Source organism: Coenobita brevimanus, chromosome 80, assembly GCF_032717465.1.
Source record: "Coenobita brevimanus isolate Jiangsu-jjx chromosome 80, ASM3271746v2, whole genome shotgun sequence".
NCBI lineage: Eukaryota > Metazoa > Arthropoda > Malacostraca > Decapoda > Coenobitidae > Coenobita > Coenobita brevimanus.
This window is the reverse complement of record NC_137033.1, coordinates 11,604,890-11,623,598: the sequence shown is the minus strand read 5'-3', so window position 1 is coordinate 11,623,598 and position 18,709 is coordinate 11,604,890. Positions and strand designations below refer to the sequence as shown.

The window sequence follows — 18,709 nt, the reverse complement described above, 5'->3', positions numbered from 1 at the left end:
GCGATTACATTCAGCTTAGAATAGACTTTTCGAACTAGAGGTGTTAGACAGCCATCATTAGCCCCTTGACAATCAGAAGTTCTTTTTAAGCTGAATAAAATCGTCTGATTGTTGAAAGAACAAATTATAACAACACATCATTCTAGAGAAAAGGGTTGTTGTTATTATTGTCAAACTCCGGTCTGTCTTACCGCGTAGACCCGTCAGTCTTTGGGTGCGCCACACTTGATCCAATCATGAAATAGTCAAGCAGAAACGAGGCTCAGGGGTCCGTCCACCGTTCAGACTCGGATAATGCAGCAGCTCTACCCGATGCTTCGTTGCATCATGTCGATCACATGTTTCAGGCAAATGTGGCCTCAGCCATAGTAGAGCAACTACTCCCGTGGAACTGTCTCACAGGTAAAGTATATACAGTATATACACCGTGTAGGGATCCGGTGCCCCTATGTGATAGACAGAACCTCGCCAAGGTTGGACCAGGGTCCTTCCCACGGCAAGGTGCATAAGCAGAAGAGCCCGAATCCCATCTTCGGCTGTTCATACTTTTGACTTAAAAATAAACATATTTCCCTTGTCCCTGTGTACCCACAAGTACAGCTGGGGACAGCTGCAGGTCGTACTCCAAGGGAAGATTAGAATTTAGCAATTAAAATTTCATTGTTGCCCTTAATGGCCCTCTTGTAAGTGATAGGCATAACTGATCCTGTATCTTCTTCCTGCCTTCGCCCCCACCATACCTATTTCGAAGTCTTTACTCCCTCGTAAGACACTTTGTTCTATTCTTGCTGCTGCTGGACAGTCTCTTTCAGTTTGGGAGGGCTTCACAGTGGTAAATGGGTTACGGAAGGATATATAATAGATAGACCGATAGATAAACATAGAGAGATATAGATATGCTTTTTTAAACAGAAAACTGTGTATGCATTGGTTCAAGTATATATGTACGGAAACAATTATTTACTCGATTAGAAGCCAGTATGAAAGTGATACTCGTATGGCTGGGAGTAGGTGAGTTAAGGTGCGAGAGCATGTAAGAGTGGGTGTTGTGTCATGAGGTGGAGGATCATTACGGATTTGGAGCAGAAGTGCATAGGGATCCTTTCCCTGACGCCACACCAAACAGGATGCAGTGTCTGGTAGTGAAATGGGAGAGTGATTGATTGATAGATTATGCATCAGTGTACTGTAGATGTGAAAGTGTATGTACTCGTACATAATAAAGCAACGTTCCCAGGGCTGATTTGCCCGTTGTTCATGTTCACGTAAAACCAGGTTATGAAGTCCGCAGATCTGTTTTTTTTTAAAGGATATTTGGATATTTATGTCTATCGTTAGGTACTGATAACTTCATAATTCTATCTGTTTAGAGGGAGATGTGACTTGATTCATTTACTTTTATATATATATATATATATATATATATATATATATATATATATATATATATATATATGTACGTGTTTCTGGTTAATTGACTATTGATATCTCTCTGCAGGTGGTGGTGATTTTATATATTTACTGACGTATAATAATGTATTTGTGATTAATTGCCACTCAGTATCTCTTTACAGGTGATGGTGACTTTGCTTATTTACTTATATATTAATGTCTTTATATGTACGGTAGTTAAATGGCCATTGTTATCGCTCTGCAGGTGGTGGTGACGTACTCCTCCACATACGTTCTGGTGGCCCTCAGCATCGATCGCTATGACGCTATCACCCACCCCATGAACTTCTCAGGCAGCTGTGAGTTTCAGGACAGTGTTGAAATATGATCTGAACCCACTGAACCAGAACACGTCATTCTGGCTTGGTTAACGACAAACTATTTTATGATTATCTCCGACGGCATAACTGATAAGATACAGTCGGTTTCACTGTATGTATCTGATCTCATGAATGCCAGAATAGTATTATATCAAGCCTGGCAGATGCATTTTTGGGAGTGATAGGAAGCAGTGACTCAGTTTAGGTGTACAGTAGATCAGTCAAAAAGTCAGAGTCCTGGATGAAGGTCAGAGTTCGGTCTTAATATCGCTGTGGTCAACTAGTAAGCATCTCAGGTAGCTATGAGTCATGGAAAAGTCTTCAAAAAGGATCTTAACACCTTCCCTGTGATGGTATTCATTTAGTATTTTTCCTGGTATCTGAGGCGATTTTACTCTGCTCAGAAGAATTTTGAGCTGGAGGAGTTAGGTGTAGGCTCCATGAAACTGGGCGCTCAGTTACGTTGAATTCAATTGTCCTGTCGCAGGAAAAATGAAATAAAACTGACGTCCCCTAACAAAAGCAGTTAAACAATTATTCAGTAATCAGATCTCCAATAAAGTATATCGTTATTTTAAACCAGCAATTTTCGTCGCCTTTTTTCACACGGATAATCATTTTAGTTTCGTTAAGAGGTGTTTGGCAAATAAGTGAATACCAAAGAATTAAGGAGCGTTCCATTTTTTACAACTTTAATTGAACATAGTTTGTGAATGTGGTACCTGGTTACCTTATCTCAGTTGCCTAGTCTATACTTTTCTCTCCACACCCTCCGAATGTCTCCTATCCCCAACATAACCATCTCTCACCCTGTCCTGTGTATAACCCTGCCTGCCCTCTGTTTTTCTCTCATGACCTCTATCTCATCCTAGCTCGTGTCTGACCCTACTTGAACTTAGTCTATCCCCTGCCTAACCCTACATCTCTACCTTCTTAACTAACCCCATCTAATCTATATATTCTTGCCCATGGCCCCTCTGACTCTCCTACCACTTTCCTAATCTTACACCTCATATTTTGCTTTCGTAACTCTATTTAGATTATAATTATTCTTTCCACATGCCTCTCTTCACCTGTATCAACCTCATACCTAAGCCTACCCCCTTCCTATATTTTTTCTCATGGTAACGTCTCCCTCTCAGCTTCCTTTCTGCTTAAGCTCAAATTGTCGTACGTTTTCTCTCTCTCTCTCTCTCTCTCTCTCTCTCTCTCTCTCTCAAGAACTCTCCCTCTGATCACCTTTGCCTACATCCTGCTTAACCCCAAGCCTCTGCCTACCTCTTGTCTCACCTTCCACCTCTTTCTGTCTCATGCCTAACCTTACATTTCTGCCTACCTCTTGTCTCACCCTGCACCCCTCCCGACCTCATGCCTAACCTCACACCTCTTCTGTTTCCTGCCTAAACCTACCTAATCTATACTTTTCTCTGCATCTTTGCCTGCCTCCTGCCTAATTCTGCCTCTCCCCAGGGCGGCGGGCGCGGAGGCTGGTAGTAGCGGCCTGGGTGTTGTCTGCCGTCTTCGCATCCCCAAGCCTCGTCTTCTTCAAGGAGGCATCAGTTGACGGTAAGTTGAACCCAGGAATACCTAACATGTCAAAATATCTATCTTTGTACTAGGTCTTATGTTTTATTCGACGTGTGTGTGTGTGTTTGAACATTATAACTCAAATAGCTTTCACCTTATTTCAATCAAACTGTGTGGAAGAGTTGATGGTTAGCCAAAGGATTGACCTATTGTTTTTAGAAGCATTATGCCAGAGGTCAAAGTCACAGCGTTAGGTCAGACATTGATCTAACAAAATCAACTTAAACAATCTTTATCCGGCTTAGACCTACCTCGATGGACTGGGTCAGGTTGGGGCAAGTACGAATGAAGTCAGACTTGAATACAGTCAATGAAAAGTCACGGTCAGAGTGTGAATAAAATAACTAAAACACTTTTGATCTGTTTTAGACCAATCTTGCTGAAATGCTGAGGGTCAGTGAAGGGGTTGACCTGTAGATTCTGAGGAAAATAAATCAAATGTCAAGGTCACATGACAGGGTCAATTCAGAAAGCTCTCTTTTTCGATTCTGACCAAAGTTTTAGAAGAGGATTACGGTAGGGAGAGAAGAAAGGATTTTAATTTTGAAAAGTCAATTAAATATCAAAGTCATAGGGAAAGGTTAAACGTAGAGGTCACAGGTCAAGGTTAACCCAGACAGTATTGATTCGATTTGGACAAAACCTGGTGGAAGGGTTAAGGATGCAGGTAGAATGTAGACTAGTATATCGATTTTGAGAGCAGTCCGTCGAAGTCCAGTGCCTCAGGGCAAAGTCAGATGATTCTGCCCCTACTCCAATTGGAGGACGCAGGTATTGCACACCCTGAACGTTCCTTCCTGTATTAATTTATTTATCTTTATTTATGGTGTATCCCAGAGAGAAATAGAATGCCATATTTGAATTCTTTTACTTACAGTATTTGTTAGATAAATAAATAGATACAATAGATAGGTCAGTTTAATTTATCCCTGTTTGTGTCAGCATTCAGTCAGTAATTAGGCAAATGTGTTTGGATAATAATTGATGGCTTTAATCATTTGTTCATTTTAAAAACAATAGTCGAGTGAACTATACAGCTTTAAGGTTTTCCTCCTCCTCTGTCTTTCTGTCACTTTCAGCGATTGTGTGTGTGTGTGTGTGTGTGTGTGTTTATTTATTTATTTTTTTAAACAGAGGAGAGCCTATATCTTGGTTGTCCATTTGCTCTGTTCTCGCAATTGAGTAATACCTTTTGACTGAAGCTGCCTGTTGTGACCTTACCGCCTACTGTATTTTTTTAAAGAATGAAGAAGATGTTTGTTTCTTACCGTCACTGTCAGTATTGTTTGGCTGATTTAAGGAATTAATACTTTATCAGAAAGAATATTTTTTTAAGTAACAGAACAGAGGAAGGAAAAATAAATGAATTAAAAAAATAAACCATACACTAGATTACTGGTGTCCTCCATTCAGACATTAGAAATATACTTGGAAGATCTTGGATACAAACAAGCTTAGCCACGCCACCCTGACCAGGTCACATGCACGCCTCCCTGTCAGGCTCTCCATCTGTCTATCCTGGCTTCTTTTCCTCATTACGTGTGTCATCCGTCAAGTGCTGCTCCTTCTCCCCTGGCAGACACCTCCTCTTCTCTCTCTCCACACACACACACACACACACACACACACACACACACACACACACACACACACACACACACACACACACACACACACACACACACACACACACACACACACACACACACACACACACACACACACACACACACACACACACACACACACACACACACACACACACACACACACACACACACACACACACAGTCTCTCTCTCTCTCTCTCTCTCTCTCTCTCTCTCCATCCTGTCTGTCTGTTTTTAGCCTTAATCCCAGATGGGGTGGCCATGAACAATTCTCCTCCATGTTGCTCTGTCCTTCACTATTACGCGCCTCTCTATGCCACACCATTCTCCTGCCACACAATCCTCAGTCTCTCTTTTCCCCTCTCTCCCTTCACTTCACAAACTCAATCCACCTTCGCTAATGCTTTCTCTTCCTTACTTATGCGCAGCCCCCATCCTTCTTCCTCCCCCCTATCTATTATAAGACCCCCAGTTCTTATACCAATCCTCTTCACGTTCCTATCTTCCTCCTTCCCTAATGGAAAGTAATAGCTGATATAAAATCTCATAGTCAAAATTTAACAATACATTTACACAGAAAGCCTGTCTTGCTGTAATTTATAACTATTTATAAATGTTGGCAAACTCCCAAACAAGGATGAATGCACATTAATCCAGTATGTACTAAAGCAAAACAAGCAGCAAATGATATACTGGTCCTTTCGAAGATGTGTGATACAGAGGAGAGTACGACTAGGACATCTGTTCTTTGCAAATAATATAAGAATAGGAAACCAAAAAGATTCCCTCTTTCCTTCACCCATCCAAGAATTAAAAGTCAGGAATACCATGCATTGTATAAAAACTGTCATGGATATTTCACAAGAAAAAAGTGAATAGTATTTGCACACTATACTCTCTTCATATGAAAGAGTAATGTATCAGAAACTGTACCACAGTATTGCACTGCTGGTGTGTCCTCCATGATGTGGTAAAGAAAAAGCAATGTTAAATATATTATTATTCACTGAAGGACATATTTTGCATGGAATCGGAAGCTAAATACTTACGCAGAAGGTTGTTGAATATCATAGCATCATTACTGTCTCTCACACGTCAAGGAAACTCATTCACATGATTATAAACCTTTTAAAGAAATGCATCGCTTCATTTAACTAGACACTTTTCCCTGTATTTTTATTTCCATTATGCCTGGTGAAACTCGAGAAGCCTATTATGAATTATTTCTTAATTGTCATATTTCCCAAGTGATGGAAAATGAGTGATTTTTAAGGACAGTGTGAGTGAGGTGGAGGAGGGAAGGGGAGGGGAAGACCGAAGATGATATGAAGGGATGGGGTTGAGAGGTATATGAGAGAAAGGAGTGTGAGCTGGGGAGGACAGCCAGACGGTATAAAGGACAGGGTGATGGGATGGCGATTCGTTTGTGGCCACCTCTTTCGAGATTAAGGAGACTGTCGATAGATATATAAATAGATACATACATACATAGATACAGAGACAGATAGAGAATCATGTATGCGCTACTGCAGATGGCATCAAGTTCACGATAGAAGATAATGTAAGTCACAGAACCAGAGGAGTGGCTGCATATACAGTTTATCATAATTTACTTGCCTTCATTAACTTCCACCTGATGGATCAATAGCAGAACTAAACCGGGCTGGAGTAACTGTAAACTAATTCAGAACAACATGACCAGTGCTTTCAGTCGTTGCACTGTTGTATATCTTCCTATATGTCTTTCTTCAGGCATATCACTTGTGGTCGATGTCTTTTTTTTTTTTTTCAATGCTTCTTTCTCCTGGAACCTGGAGATAGGAGGGTGGTGATAAAAGGCGCTTGGTGTAATATTGTTTTCTTTGCTTCTGTGACAAGAGAGTAATGTCTGTTATCATTATGACCCCCAGATCACCTCCTTGGGATCGTAAAGTCTGAGTGGTCTGGGTATACAGCTCTCTATCTGTCTATGCAACATGATGTGTATATTCATGAATGTTTATATGCGTATGAGACAACACATTTATGCTTTTAGTTCTCAGTCTGTATTCTCGACACATTTATGCATTCTCTCTCTCTCTCTCTCTCTCTCTCTCTCTCTCTCTCTCTCTCTCTCTCTCTCTCTCTCGTCACTGTTGGATCCATTGCTGTCTGAGGCAGAAGAGTTGTCTGCGGAGATACTCTTCTCAAAACGGAAATGACTAAAACAGGGAATTATATGTTATGTAGGCTGTATGAGACCAGCTTCACCAGCATGAGCATCTTCGTGATATAAGAAAACTGGTTGAGCTCGGAAGAAAAGACCTGCAGAATTCGGGGGGAGGTATATTAAGCATTGTCCTAATTCTTCCCCAGATCTTGACTTCTCTGTATTTCTGGGTATTCTATCTAACTTTTGGAATTGAGAACCGTGTATTAAGTAGTATGGGAGGCTTCGTATCGCCTCCTGAGTGATACCATTTGCATATTAGGCTACACCCTAACATTGTTTTGCATGCCGTTTATACCGGTATCGATTTAATTTTGACAGTTTTGCATCAGTAACACACAGAAGGATAATTTGATGAAATCTGCCTAATATTTAGCTAAAGAAGAGATAATACAAAATCTCACGCACCTCTCATAATATAACCCGTTTTCTGCACCGGCTCATCTGAGGAAAAAGCATTGTTCTGTCACGATGTCTCATGTTATCTTTAAATCTATTGTACTAAGAACTAGGCAAAAACAATTCACCGATAAATAAGATTAAGATTTTTTCCCCTTCGGAGACTTTAAAGGCGAAGGAGGTTTATTTAGTATACCAGAAGAACCCTTAACCTCTCCTCTTCCATAAAGTATTTCACTTCTAGCTCCTGAGAAACTGTAGAGGACATAATATAACCCTCATTTACCAGTTCCCTAAAGGATGTCTCCCAAACGCTGAATAAAACCGTTCGGAGGAAGAAGAAATTAATAAAGCACATCACCGGACCGAAAGGGTGAATGCTTATTATATCCCCTGCGCAACCTGTGTGGGGGCTACAGTGAGGGATAAATGTTCTTAAATGAGGCGAGGTTGACACTGCTGTCTTTTACACTCTGAGTCACTCTCTTGCACTTCTACTAACTCCAGTCACTTTCATCACTTTCCTTTACTTTTTTTTTTGCAATTTTACCATCCTGCTTTCTTACTTTCTTAATTCACTTGACTCCTCATGCTTTCAGATGCATCTTGAATATCCTTCACTCTTACTAACCCTCAGTCATATTTTTTTCTCTCACATACTACTCCTGACTCCTCCTCACTCTCTTTCACTCTTATTCACTCTCAGTCAATTGTTTTCACTCTCATACACTACTCTTGAGTCGTCCTTACTCCCTTGCACTCTTATTCGCTTTCACATACCTTTTTAATAGCTTTTGTACGCTGTGTTGTTTTCTTACACTCTCGCACACTCTTTTTTGTTCATACTACAATCTTCACATTCTCTCACGCTATTTCTTGCTCCCTTTCTCTAATCATTTTTCTCTGACTCTCCCACATTCATCATGACTCTTCCTAACTTGTGGTTCTCATACACTCTCCCATGTTTGCATTAATTCTTGTAGACTCTCCTTAACTCTCCCAACCTTACTGTCTTTCCCATGGTCTCTCTATCTGACCCTAAATCTCACACTCTCCCTTTCCCTCTGACACTCTCCCTGATTCTCCCACAAGGTTTTTACTCTTCCTCCCACATTCACTCTTTCTCTCGCACTTTCCCCCCATTTCTCACTCGTCATTCCTCCCATACTCTCCCTTCCTTGCCCAGATTCTCCCTAACTCTCCTGTACTATCTCCGACTTGCCCTGTCTGTCCTCATCCATCCCTACCTTCCTCTTCCTCCCTGACTTTCCTACTCCCCCACATTCTGTCCTTCCTGCACTAGCCTCTGCTTGCCCTGACTCACTCACTTTTTTCGTAACTCACCCTGTCTCTTTCGCACTCTCCCAACCTCGCCTCTGCTCTCCCTGACTCAACGTATTCTCCATTGCCCTGGCTCCCATCCCTTTTCTCTAATCTTCGCTCCCTTCCTCACTATTATTTTCTCTCAAGCTATGCTGCCTTTTCACAATCTTCCACACTCTCATTTCGTCTCCTGCATTCTACAATACTATTCCTTCCTCTTCCACACTCATCCATACTTATGCTGACTCTCTCCCACTCTCCCACGCTACCGCTTACAAACACTCTTCCACACTCTCCTTACCTCTTTCGCACTCTCCTTGGCTTTCCCTTCCTCTCCCACGCTGCCGTCATCTCTCCCAGATGTGATCAGGCGTTTCTCGTAGGCGTGGGAGTGGCGGATCTTCATGACGCTGGTAGTCCATTATTCTTCCTGACTCTCCCTTCCTCCCTCCCATTGTCTCTCCCTCCCTGTCTCTGTCACTCCTTCCCTCCATCACTGTCTCACATTTTCCCTCTCTGTTTCTCCCTTCATACCTCCCACTGTCTATCCCTCTCTGTCTGTCCTTCCCTCCGTCCCTGTCACTCCTTATTCTTTCCATTTCTCCCTTTTCTATAGTCTTTCTTTCTTTGACTTTTCTTCCCCTCACCTCAACAGTCTCTTTTCTACCTTCCTCTTCCTCTCTCTCTCTCTCTCTCTCTCTCTGTATGTATATAATATATATATATATATATATATATATATATATATATATATATATATATATATATATATAATCTATCTATCTATCTATCTATCTATCTGTCTATCTATCTATCTATCTATCTATCTATCTATCTATCTATCTATCTATCTATCTATATATATATATATCTGTCTTTTCTTCCCACATTTACTCCCCTGCCACACCCTCATTTCCTTCAACACTCTCTTTCTCTCCCATATTACTCTCGTCGCTTCTATTCCACAAATTCTTTACTTCATCTTCCTTTCATTACTCTTTCCGTCCTTAATCCCGTCCTCTTTACTCATCTCTCCTTACTCCTTCCCTCCTACAGTCTCCCCGCCCCTCTCACACTTTTCCTTATATATCCATCCTTCCAACACTATTCTTACCATTCCTTCTTTCCCGCTCCTTGCCTGTTCCTTCTTCTTCCTTCATGCTCTTCTTATATTACCCTCTTTCCATACTCCCATTTTTCTCTTTCTTTCCCATATTTTCTTCCGCCCATTCCTTCCCACATTCTCCCCACATCTTCCTCCTTCCCACACTCCATTCCTCCAGCACTCTTCTTCTGTCTCATACTCTCCTTACCTTTCTTTCCTTCTGCTGTTTCCTTGATCACTTCGCGATCATGACGTGTGTTTCATTTCATTTTTACAGCCAACAAACAATTTTACTTACTTTAGGAGAGTATCCACGTAGTGAAGGGGTTAATGGAGGCAATATCTGACCTCTCGAGTTCGAAAATGAATCCTAAGTTAAGTAAAATAGTCCAGAAATAGCCAAATAAACTACTATTTGCGTCATGGATCTAAAGTGATTGAATCTTCCCTCCCTCCCACTCAGACTCCATCAGTTAAACATTCCTTTGCTATGTCATTTTCTCACTCATCCATTTTTCCCTTTTACACACTTACACTCTCCATCCTTTCTATACCCTCCTTCCACCCTATACACTCCATTCCTCCCATATCTTTTTTTCCTTGCACCTTCCTCCTCTCTCCCACATCATCTTTCTCTGTCTCAGTCCTCCCTGTCTCTCCCTCCCTCTCACTATCCCCCTACCCCTCATCCTCCTACACTCTGTACCCTCCCTTCTCATGCACTCTCTCCCACCGATCTCCTCCCTTCCCCTCTTCATCTCTCCCCCATCTGCCTATGTTCCTTTTGCTCCCTTTTCCTTCTTCCCTAATCTCTCCATTCCTCGAACAACCTATTTCTCACTCCTCCCACCCATACTTTCCGTCCCAGAATCTCTTCGTACGTATTCCTTCGCCCAATTTTCTTGATTTCACTTCACTGATCATAGCCGATCCAGTTTATCTCCCACTCGCTCTCTTTCACAATCTCCCTCATTCGCCAACTCTCTCTCTCTCTTTTTTCGCTCGCCTTCCAAACTTCCTTAGCTGCATTCTTGTGGATTTAGGAAGCCCCGTAGCACCAATCACTCAAAGTCCCTCCTCTTTTGTGTGTGTGTGTGTGTGTGTGTGTGTGTGTGTGTGTGTGTGCACATAACACGTCAACATTCTGGTGTTTATTATTTAGGTGAACAATGACGATATCAAAGAGGTATCGATTGCAAAGAATACAATAAATCTCATCCTACGACTCTAACACCTGCCTTATCTCTCCCACACACAAATGATACCGTAGTCTCATTACGCTCACTCTCCTTGTCTCACCCGTTTTCGCTGTCTCTCCCAGTCACACCCTGACTCATCCCTACCGCTTTCACCCTCTGTCTGGTTCTCCATACCTCTCCCACACTCATTCTCTACCGCTCTCACACTCTCCATACCTCATCTCTCTCTCACACACACACACACACACACACACACACACACACACACACAATACCTCCCTCAAACTCTTCCTGTCTAGTCCATGCCCTCCAAGTCATATGCTCACTCACTCCTGCCTCTCTCACAATCTCCCTACTTCTCCATCCCCCTCCCACGCTCGTCCCTTGATCTTTCACACTCTCATGGGAAAGGTTAGTACTATACTCCATTTCACCGACTCTGGCACCATCAGTGATGTCCTCAACATCTGTAGCACTGATAAAGGTCCTCAGAACTGGATATACCTTTTTGTATTGTCTTTATACAGTATACTGGTTCTCAAGGTAAAGCATAGAGGTTCACCTAGTGCTGAGGATTTACATCAACACTACAGGGGTGAGGACATCACTAATGGTGCCAAACTTGGTGAAATGGAGTATAGTTAGACTTCTTAGAGTAGTGGCATTGACAAGTGTTGTGTCCCCACTCCCTAGCTCCCACACTCCATATTTTTTTCCCAACTCTCTTTATCTCGCCCACATGTCCTTTTAATTCGTTCACTCTCTCCGATCCTCACCCACATCCCCTTCAACTCTTCCACACACTCCATATCTTTCCCACACTCTCCAGACCTCATCCACATTCCCCTGTATCCACTGTATTACAAGCTCTTCATACCTCACCCAACTTCCATACCTCACCCAACCTCCATACCTCACCCACACTCTCCATACATAACCCATATTCCCCTTTATCGTTTCCACACTCTCCGTACCTCACCCAACCTCTATACCTCACCCACACTTTCCATGCTTCATCCACATTTTCCTCCCCTCACCACACACCCACACTTTTCACGCATAATTCAGTGCTAGATAGACTTTTCCGATCAGTGACAGCTGCAGATGGCTACCTCTCTCACACCACTTCCCCAAGCTCTCCCACGCTGGCCCTAATTCGCTCAAACTCCCCAAACTTTCCCTCGCTCTCCCTAACTCACTCAACTCTACGTTAACACTCCCACACTTTCTCAAGTATAGTTCAGGACTTCTGTGAGTAGTGACAGTGACAAGTGATCTACCCCTCGTTCTCCCACACTCCCTTACCTCTACCACATTCAACTTTCCTGATTCATATTACTTTCTACCTCTCCCATATTTTCCATACTTCCCCCACACTCTTCCTCTCCCTCCCTCACTCCCCATACCTCACTTACAGTCTCTATACCTCTCCCACACTCTCCATTCGTCATCCACACTCTCCATACCTGTCCAGCACTCTCTTCATCCCTCCTACACTCTTCATATCTTACCAACACTTCTCATCTCGCCTACAATCTCATAATTCTCCCATACTCTCCCACACTCTCACCGGCTCTCCCGCATACTCTAAGAGGCAGGGCACACAATTAGATGAATTTCACAGAACATTAAGTGGTAAGACTTTGCCGTCTGCACTCATACATTCCCTCTACCTCTGTCACACTCTACATACGCAACCGCACTCCCATTAACGCCACCACGCTCTCTCAACCATGGAAAAGCCTGGATTGATTTCTCTTACACGCTGTGCTTCATTCACTCTCCCGCTAACTCTCCCACACTTTCTCACACAGCTCTAATTTTCCTACGCTCAGCCACACTCCCACTACCTCCCCAACACTCTCCCAGGCGTGGTGTAGTGCTAGACAAACTTCTCTGATCAGTGGCAGTGGCGAGGGTGCATGACCTTAGTGGCTCTGACCGTTTTTGTCTCCCCCACCATCGTCATCACCTACGCTCCGCATACCTCACACGCTCTCCCTGCCTTACCCAAATTGATACCTAGCTTATCCAGATACTCATAGGCGTGGCTCAGTGAACGTCGCAAATGTTCTAGACCTCTCTTACTCTCCCTCTCTCCCTCTCCATGCCTCACACCCACTCCCACTAACTCTCCCTCTTTACGCCTCACTTTCACTCCCTCAGACTCTTCCTTCCATGCCTCATTCCCACTGACTCACCTTCTATCTCCAGGTGTGGTGCAGTGCTGGATAGACTTCTCAGAGCAGTGGCAGTGGCGAGTGTACATGACCCTGGTGGCCCTGACCGTGTTCGTCTTCCCCACCATCATCATCACCGCCTGCTACGCCATCATCGTCTACACCATCTGGTCCAAGAGTAAGATCATGACGGTGGGCACCAAGGCACTCAGAGCTGTCAGTAAGTATCGTTGATGAGAGCTAAGACTTCTGTTGCGATGGCGTCTTCTCGATTATATTTTTGCTCCAGACGGTATTATTCTAGTAAGGAGAAATTTCGATCCTGCGGAGTTGGAGGGGTTTGGTTTCACCTCCCACACTCTCTGGGTCACTCAAACCGTCAGTAAGTATTGATTCTGGAAGTTCTTGCATGATGACGTCTTTTCTTAGTGACAGTAAGTACAGATTCCGAAAGTTATGTGTTTTCTGAGCGACAGTAAGTATTGATTCTGAAAGTTATAATATGATAACATTTTCTCTGTGAGTAAGTATTGTTTCTGTGGGACCAAATCCGATAGCATGTTTTCTATGGGTCAGTAAGTTTAGCTTGTGAGAGTTATAATACGGAGACGTCTTTTCTGTTTCATCTCATCACCTCTGATACGACGACGTTTTTTCTGTTCCGTTCTTGCTGTCTCCCGATGACGTTATTCAACTTAGAAAATTATTCGAATTGAAGGATGTCGATATAATCTCCTGGAGTAGACACAGTTCTCAAAAAGCATACAATAGTGCTTGAGAGTTAAGACAGAAATTATGATATCAAGAAAAGTAACAACGTGATAACTAATCTTTTCTTATTTTTCAGGCAGCAGTTTTCTCGTATATAACACTATCCGCAAACTTTTTTTTTTTTAAGATTTACATCAGAATCGAATGGATTCTTCTTATAAATATATGTTTAAGCTCCTAGAATTTGACATGATTAGCCAGAAAAACAGTTTTCGGAATAATGATAATGCTATTCTGGGTGCCTATTATGTAGCCCCTTCTGCCCGAGGACTTCATTTTCATATTCTTCTCTTGAAATGCAGACGATTTTTGTCAGATTACGGGAGGCGTCTGGTCGTAAATGGGTTAACGAAGGTTATGATATACCGTAATCTTTTTTTAGCTGGAAAGTGGTCTAGCAGTAACAAGAATGAAATAAAAAGGAAAATATCGTGCTGTGGAAAAAAAAAATCTAATAACTGTTTGTTTCTTAGATCAGTTGGACCTTAGAGAACGGACTGCCTGGTTTATGCTCAGACCTGTAAAGTATAATAGGTAAATACCAGTAATCATCATTAGTTATGTTCATAAAGATTCATGGTCTTAAGTTGTACATAAGCTTGATTGTTTAAACTGTTATTGTGATTTTGATGCTGTAGCTACTCAGCACATAACCACCTAACTAAATTGGATATTAACGCGAGAATTACAGCAGAGCAAACTGATTCATGATAATTTTTACTCACCAAGGAGATTAGTTGATCGTAAAAATGTATTTAGATAATAAATACCGTCCACGACCCCCCAGAAGGACAAATACAATAAAAACTATGCGAGTAAAAACCGCGTAAATAAATATTAGATTTAGGAGCATGTTAATTGCTGGATGTAGCGGGTGTGTTTACATGTACATGAGAGTTGAATGTTTATATTGTGAGGAACCAAGTTGAGTGAGCTTAAGGTGTGTTTATCTTGAATATTTTTAGTGTGTGTGTGTGTGTGTGTGTGTGTGTGTGTGTGTGTGTGTACCATGTGTGCGTGTGTACCATGTGTGCTTATCTTGAGTGTGTTTCATGTGTGGTTAATGTGCGTGGAAAACATATGTGTATAGTCAGAGTGCATATTAAGAAGCCGCGTTACGAGAGTATGATAAGGCACTGCCATCTTCTGAGTGTATAGACTGTGAGTGTGGAAGTGGATATAAAACTTGTTTATTGTAGTGTGTGTGTGTGTGTGTGTGTGTGTGTGTGTGTGTGTGTGTGTGTGTGTGTGTGTGTGTGTGTGTGTGTGTGTGTGTGTCTGGCGTCAGATGAGTACTAATCTTCCTCTTCATTTGTTCTGTTCCATCATCCCCCATTCCTTTTCTTTCCTTTTTTCATTATCCCCTTTCTTGCCCACTTTCCCCTCCCACTTTTTTCTCTCCCCTCTCTCTCTCTGCACCTCCACCTTCCCCTCCTCCTCCTCCTCCTCTTTCTGCTCTATCCGTGACCTGCTTCTCTCTCCTCCCACCTCGTTTTCCTTTACATCTTGCATCCGAACCCCTTTCTCGTCCTTTTCTCCCACCCCCTTCCCATTTGCTACGTCCCTCTCTCCCATTCTCCCTTTTCATTATTTTCTACTTCTCTTTCTTCCAAACTCCTCCCCCCCTCCCTTATTCGTTATTCTCTTCCAACCTCTCTCCCTCGCACTCACCATCCTCCACCTACTTCCCTTCCTTTAAATCCATCCCTTCTCTATGTCAGTTCCTTCCCCCCTCCTCTTCCTTTCCCTTTTCACCTCATTCTCCTCCTCCTCATCCTCATCCTAATCCTCATGTTCTTTACGCTTGGTCTCTGTCCTTTCCTATCTTGCATTTTCTCTTGCTCACTCCAGACTTGTACCCCCTTTTCCCTTCCCATCTCCCTCCCTTCCACTTTTTCCCTCACTTACGTCCCGTCTCTTTCTACCCTCACCCTCCACTTGTACCCCGGCTTCCTTCATTTTCTACGTTCATTCTCTACGACTCCTCTCCTCTCCCGTCTACTCTCGCCTTTCTATCGCCTTCCTTACACTCCCCACCCCCACCCCTTCCCCTTCCTCCCACCCTTTCCTCCCCCTCCATAAAAAGTCAAGCACAGAAAGCAAAATATAACTTTAATCAGCAGAATCTACGACAACGCTGGAAAGACAAAACCCCAACTATACTTCTTTCCCCTTAACATGGCCTAGATTTTCGTCATTTTTGCAGGCTGATTCCCATATCTCAGTGGCCGAAGGAGACAGTACTTCCGTTGCACATTCTTTCATGGCACGTCATTATGATCATCATGATATTTCAGTACTAACTTTGGGTCAAGGCAAGGTGGAAAGAGTGTCCTAGCTAAACATATTATTTTTTATTCAGTCGCGGGTTTAGTTGGAAGAGTTTCAAGAGGCTGCACAGTGTGAAGGGCTGGTGGGGTAAAAGCGATATACCGTTACAGTATAAGTGTATGGAATACGTTAACTGTGCTTGTTTTGGGTAAGGTACTCGATTTATTCAATGACACCTTATTCAATTCATTTGCTTCTCCCTCTTCCCTCCATCTAGACGGTGATCAGCGAGGGTGTGGGTCCGAGGAGGACGGGCGGAGGGCATCATCTCGGGGCCTCATACCCAAGGCAAAGATCAAGACAGTGAAGATGACGCTCGTTATCGTCTTCGGTAAGTACACTACTGCGACAGGACACTTTATCTTGTGTGTTGTCAATTAGTCTTGCTGTCAGAATATTAGGTGTACTTTGGTTGTTCTTGTTGTTCTTGTTGTTTTAGTTGCCATTGTTAGTGTTATTATCATTAGTAGTGGTGGTAGTAGTAGTAGTAGTAGTACAGTATTATTATCATTATTACAATAAGCTGAGAGCACAATACTGCTGATCTGTTATGCGTGAAATGAAGCATCAGTCTCCTGAGTATTATATACTTGTATTGTGTATATACATAAAAAAAAAATGTACTATTTTGCTTGCTTTCCCCACACTCTTCTAAGCTTTACTACACTCTCCCATCCTCTCCTTAACCCACCATAACTCTCCCACGCCATTTAAGTGTTATCCTCTCCCTGGTTCTCCCACACTCCCATAATGTTCTACACCTGACACTCTCACATTCACCTTAACTCTACTACTCTCTCCCACACACTCCTTGTTTTTAGTTTTTATACTCCTCTTGGCCATACCACTCCCTCCCTCTCTGCCCTTCACCTTACCTTCTCCCACATTCTCCTTACCGGTAACTCTTTTAGTCACCCAATACTCTCCATAACTCTCTTACTCACCTGCACACTCTTATCATTTTTTTTTTTTATCCCAAACTCTCGCTAATCCTTCCTTTTTGCCACACTCTCCCTTTCCCTCATTCACTTCCACACTCTCCCTCACTCTCTTCCTCTTTTCCATACTGTACCATAACTTCTTATCTTCTCCCACACTCCCTCCCACACAAGCTCTTGAATTCACTCTCACACGTTTCCTGATCATCTGCCTAACTCCCACGCTCTGTCAAATTTTTTTACCTTCTCAAACATTTTTTCAACTTTCCTACCTTGTCCCACACATTCTCAGCTTTCCCGCCTCCTCCCATATTCTCCCTGACCTTCTTACTCAGTCCCTCACTTCCTCTAGTTTTTTTTTTTTTTTTTTTCCTAATCCACACTCCCCCTAACTCTGCTACCCTATTGCACGTTGTCCCATACTCGTTTACTTTCTTAGTCTCAACACGACTCTTTTTACCCTCTCCCTCACTCACCTGGGCGCTGCTACCCACCTCCACAATGTCCCTAATAATTTCATTCTATACTACATTCTTCCCGACTCTGTTACCCCACGCCACACTCTCCTAGCCTCTCCCACGCACTCTCCTACCCACTCCATAACTCTCCTTCCCTCTCCCACCAGTGTTCGTGCTGTGCTGGTCGCCGTACATAGGCTTCGACCTCCTACAAGTGTACGGATACGTGCCAAGGACTGCGACCAACGTAGCAGTGGCGACCTTCATCCAGTCCCTAGCCCCTCTTAACTCCGCAGCCAACCCCCTCATATACTGCCTCTTCTCAACCCACATCTGTCGGAATCTGAGGTGAGCTGGCTTTAATATTCCATCTATCACACACCGCCTTATCATCTGACAGTCATTTAGTGTCATCTTCCATCACATATTTTCCATCTCAACTCGCAGCCAACCCTCTCATTCGCTGCTTCTTCTCCAGCCACATCTGCCGAAATCGGAATCGATCTAACTTTAACTTCCTCTTTCACAGTTTTTTAACGCTGCATAATTTTGACTCAGCCAGCCTCATCTTCCATCATTACTCATCCATTCCCTCTTCAACCCTCACATCTGTCGGAATCTGAGGTGAGTTAGCTTTAATTTCTCACTCATAGTGTGTTATCATCTCACAACTTTACCTAACTCAGTCTCTTACCTTGTCATCACTGATCCTCATCAAAGTTCCCTTATCACTTTCATTCACACTGACTCATCTCACTGTCTCAAAAATGAATTTTTGTCATTTTTGAGCCTATATTCAGTTACTACCACCACCACCATCATCATCAT

At 42.8% G+C, this 18,709-nt stretch overlaps 1 protein-coding gene across 1 annotated transcript in view; it reads left to right on the top strand.

The window, feature by feature from the left end:
- The window catches only part of LOC145409260 (cardioacceleratory peptide receptor-like), a 94,618-nt gene that overhangs the window by 24,079 nt on the left and 51,830 nt on the right, over window positions 1–18,709 (top strand). Inside the window, exons 4-8 of the mRNA XM_080279742.1 lie at window positions 1,658–1,751; window positions 3,243–3,338; window positions 13,418–13,603; window positions 16,703–16,816; window positions 18,049–18,229. Coding sequence (XP_080135868.1) covers window positions 1,658–1,751; window positions 3,243–3,338; window positions 13,418–13,603; window positions 16,703–16,816; window positions 18,049–18,229 — 671 coding nt within the window. The remainder of the gene's footprint in view (window positions 1–1,657; window positions 1,752–3,242; window positions 3,339–13,417; window positions 13,604–16,702; window positions 16,817–18,048; window positions 18,230–18,709) is intronic.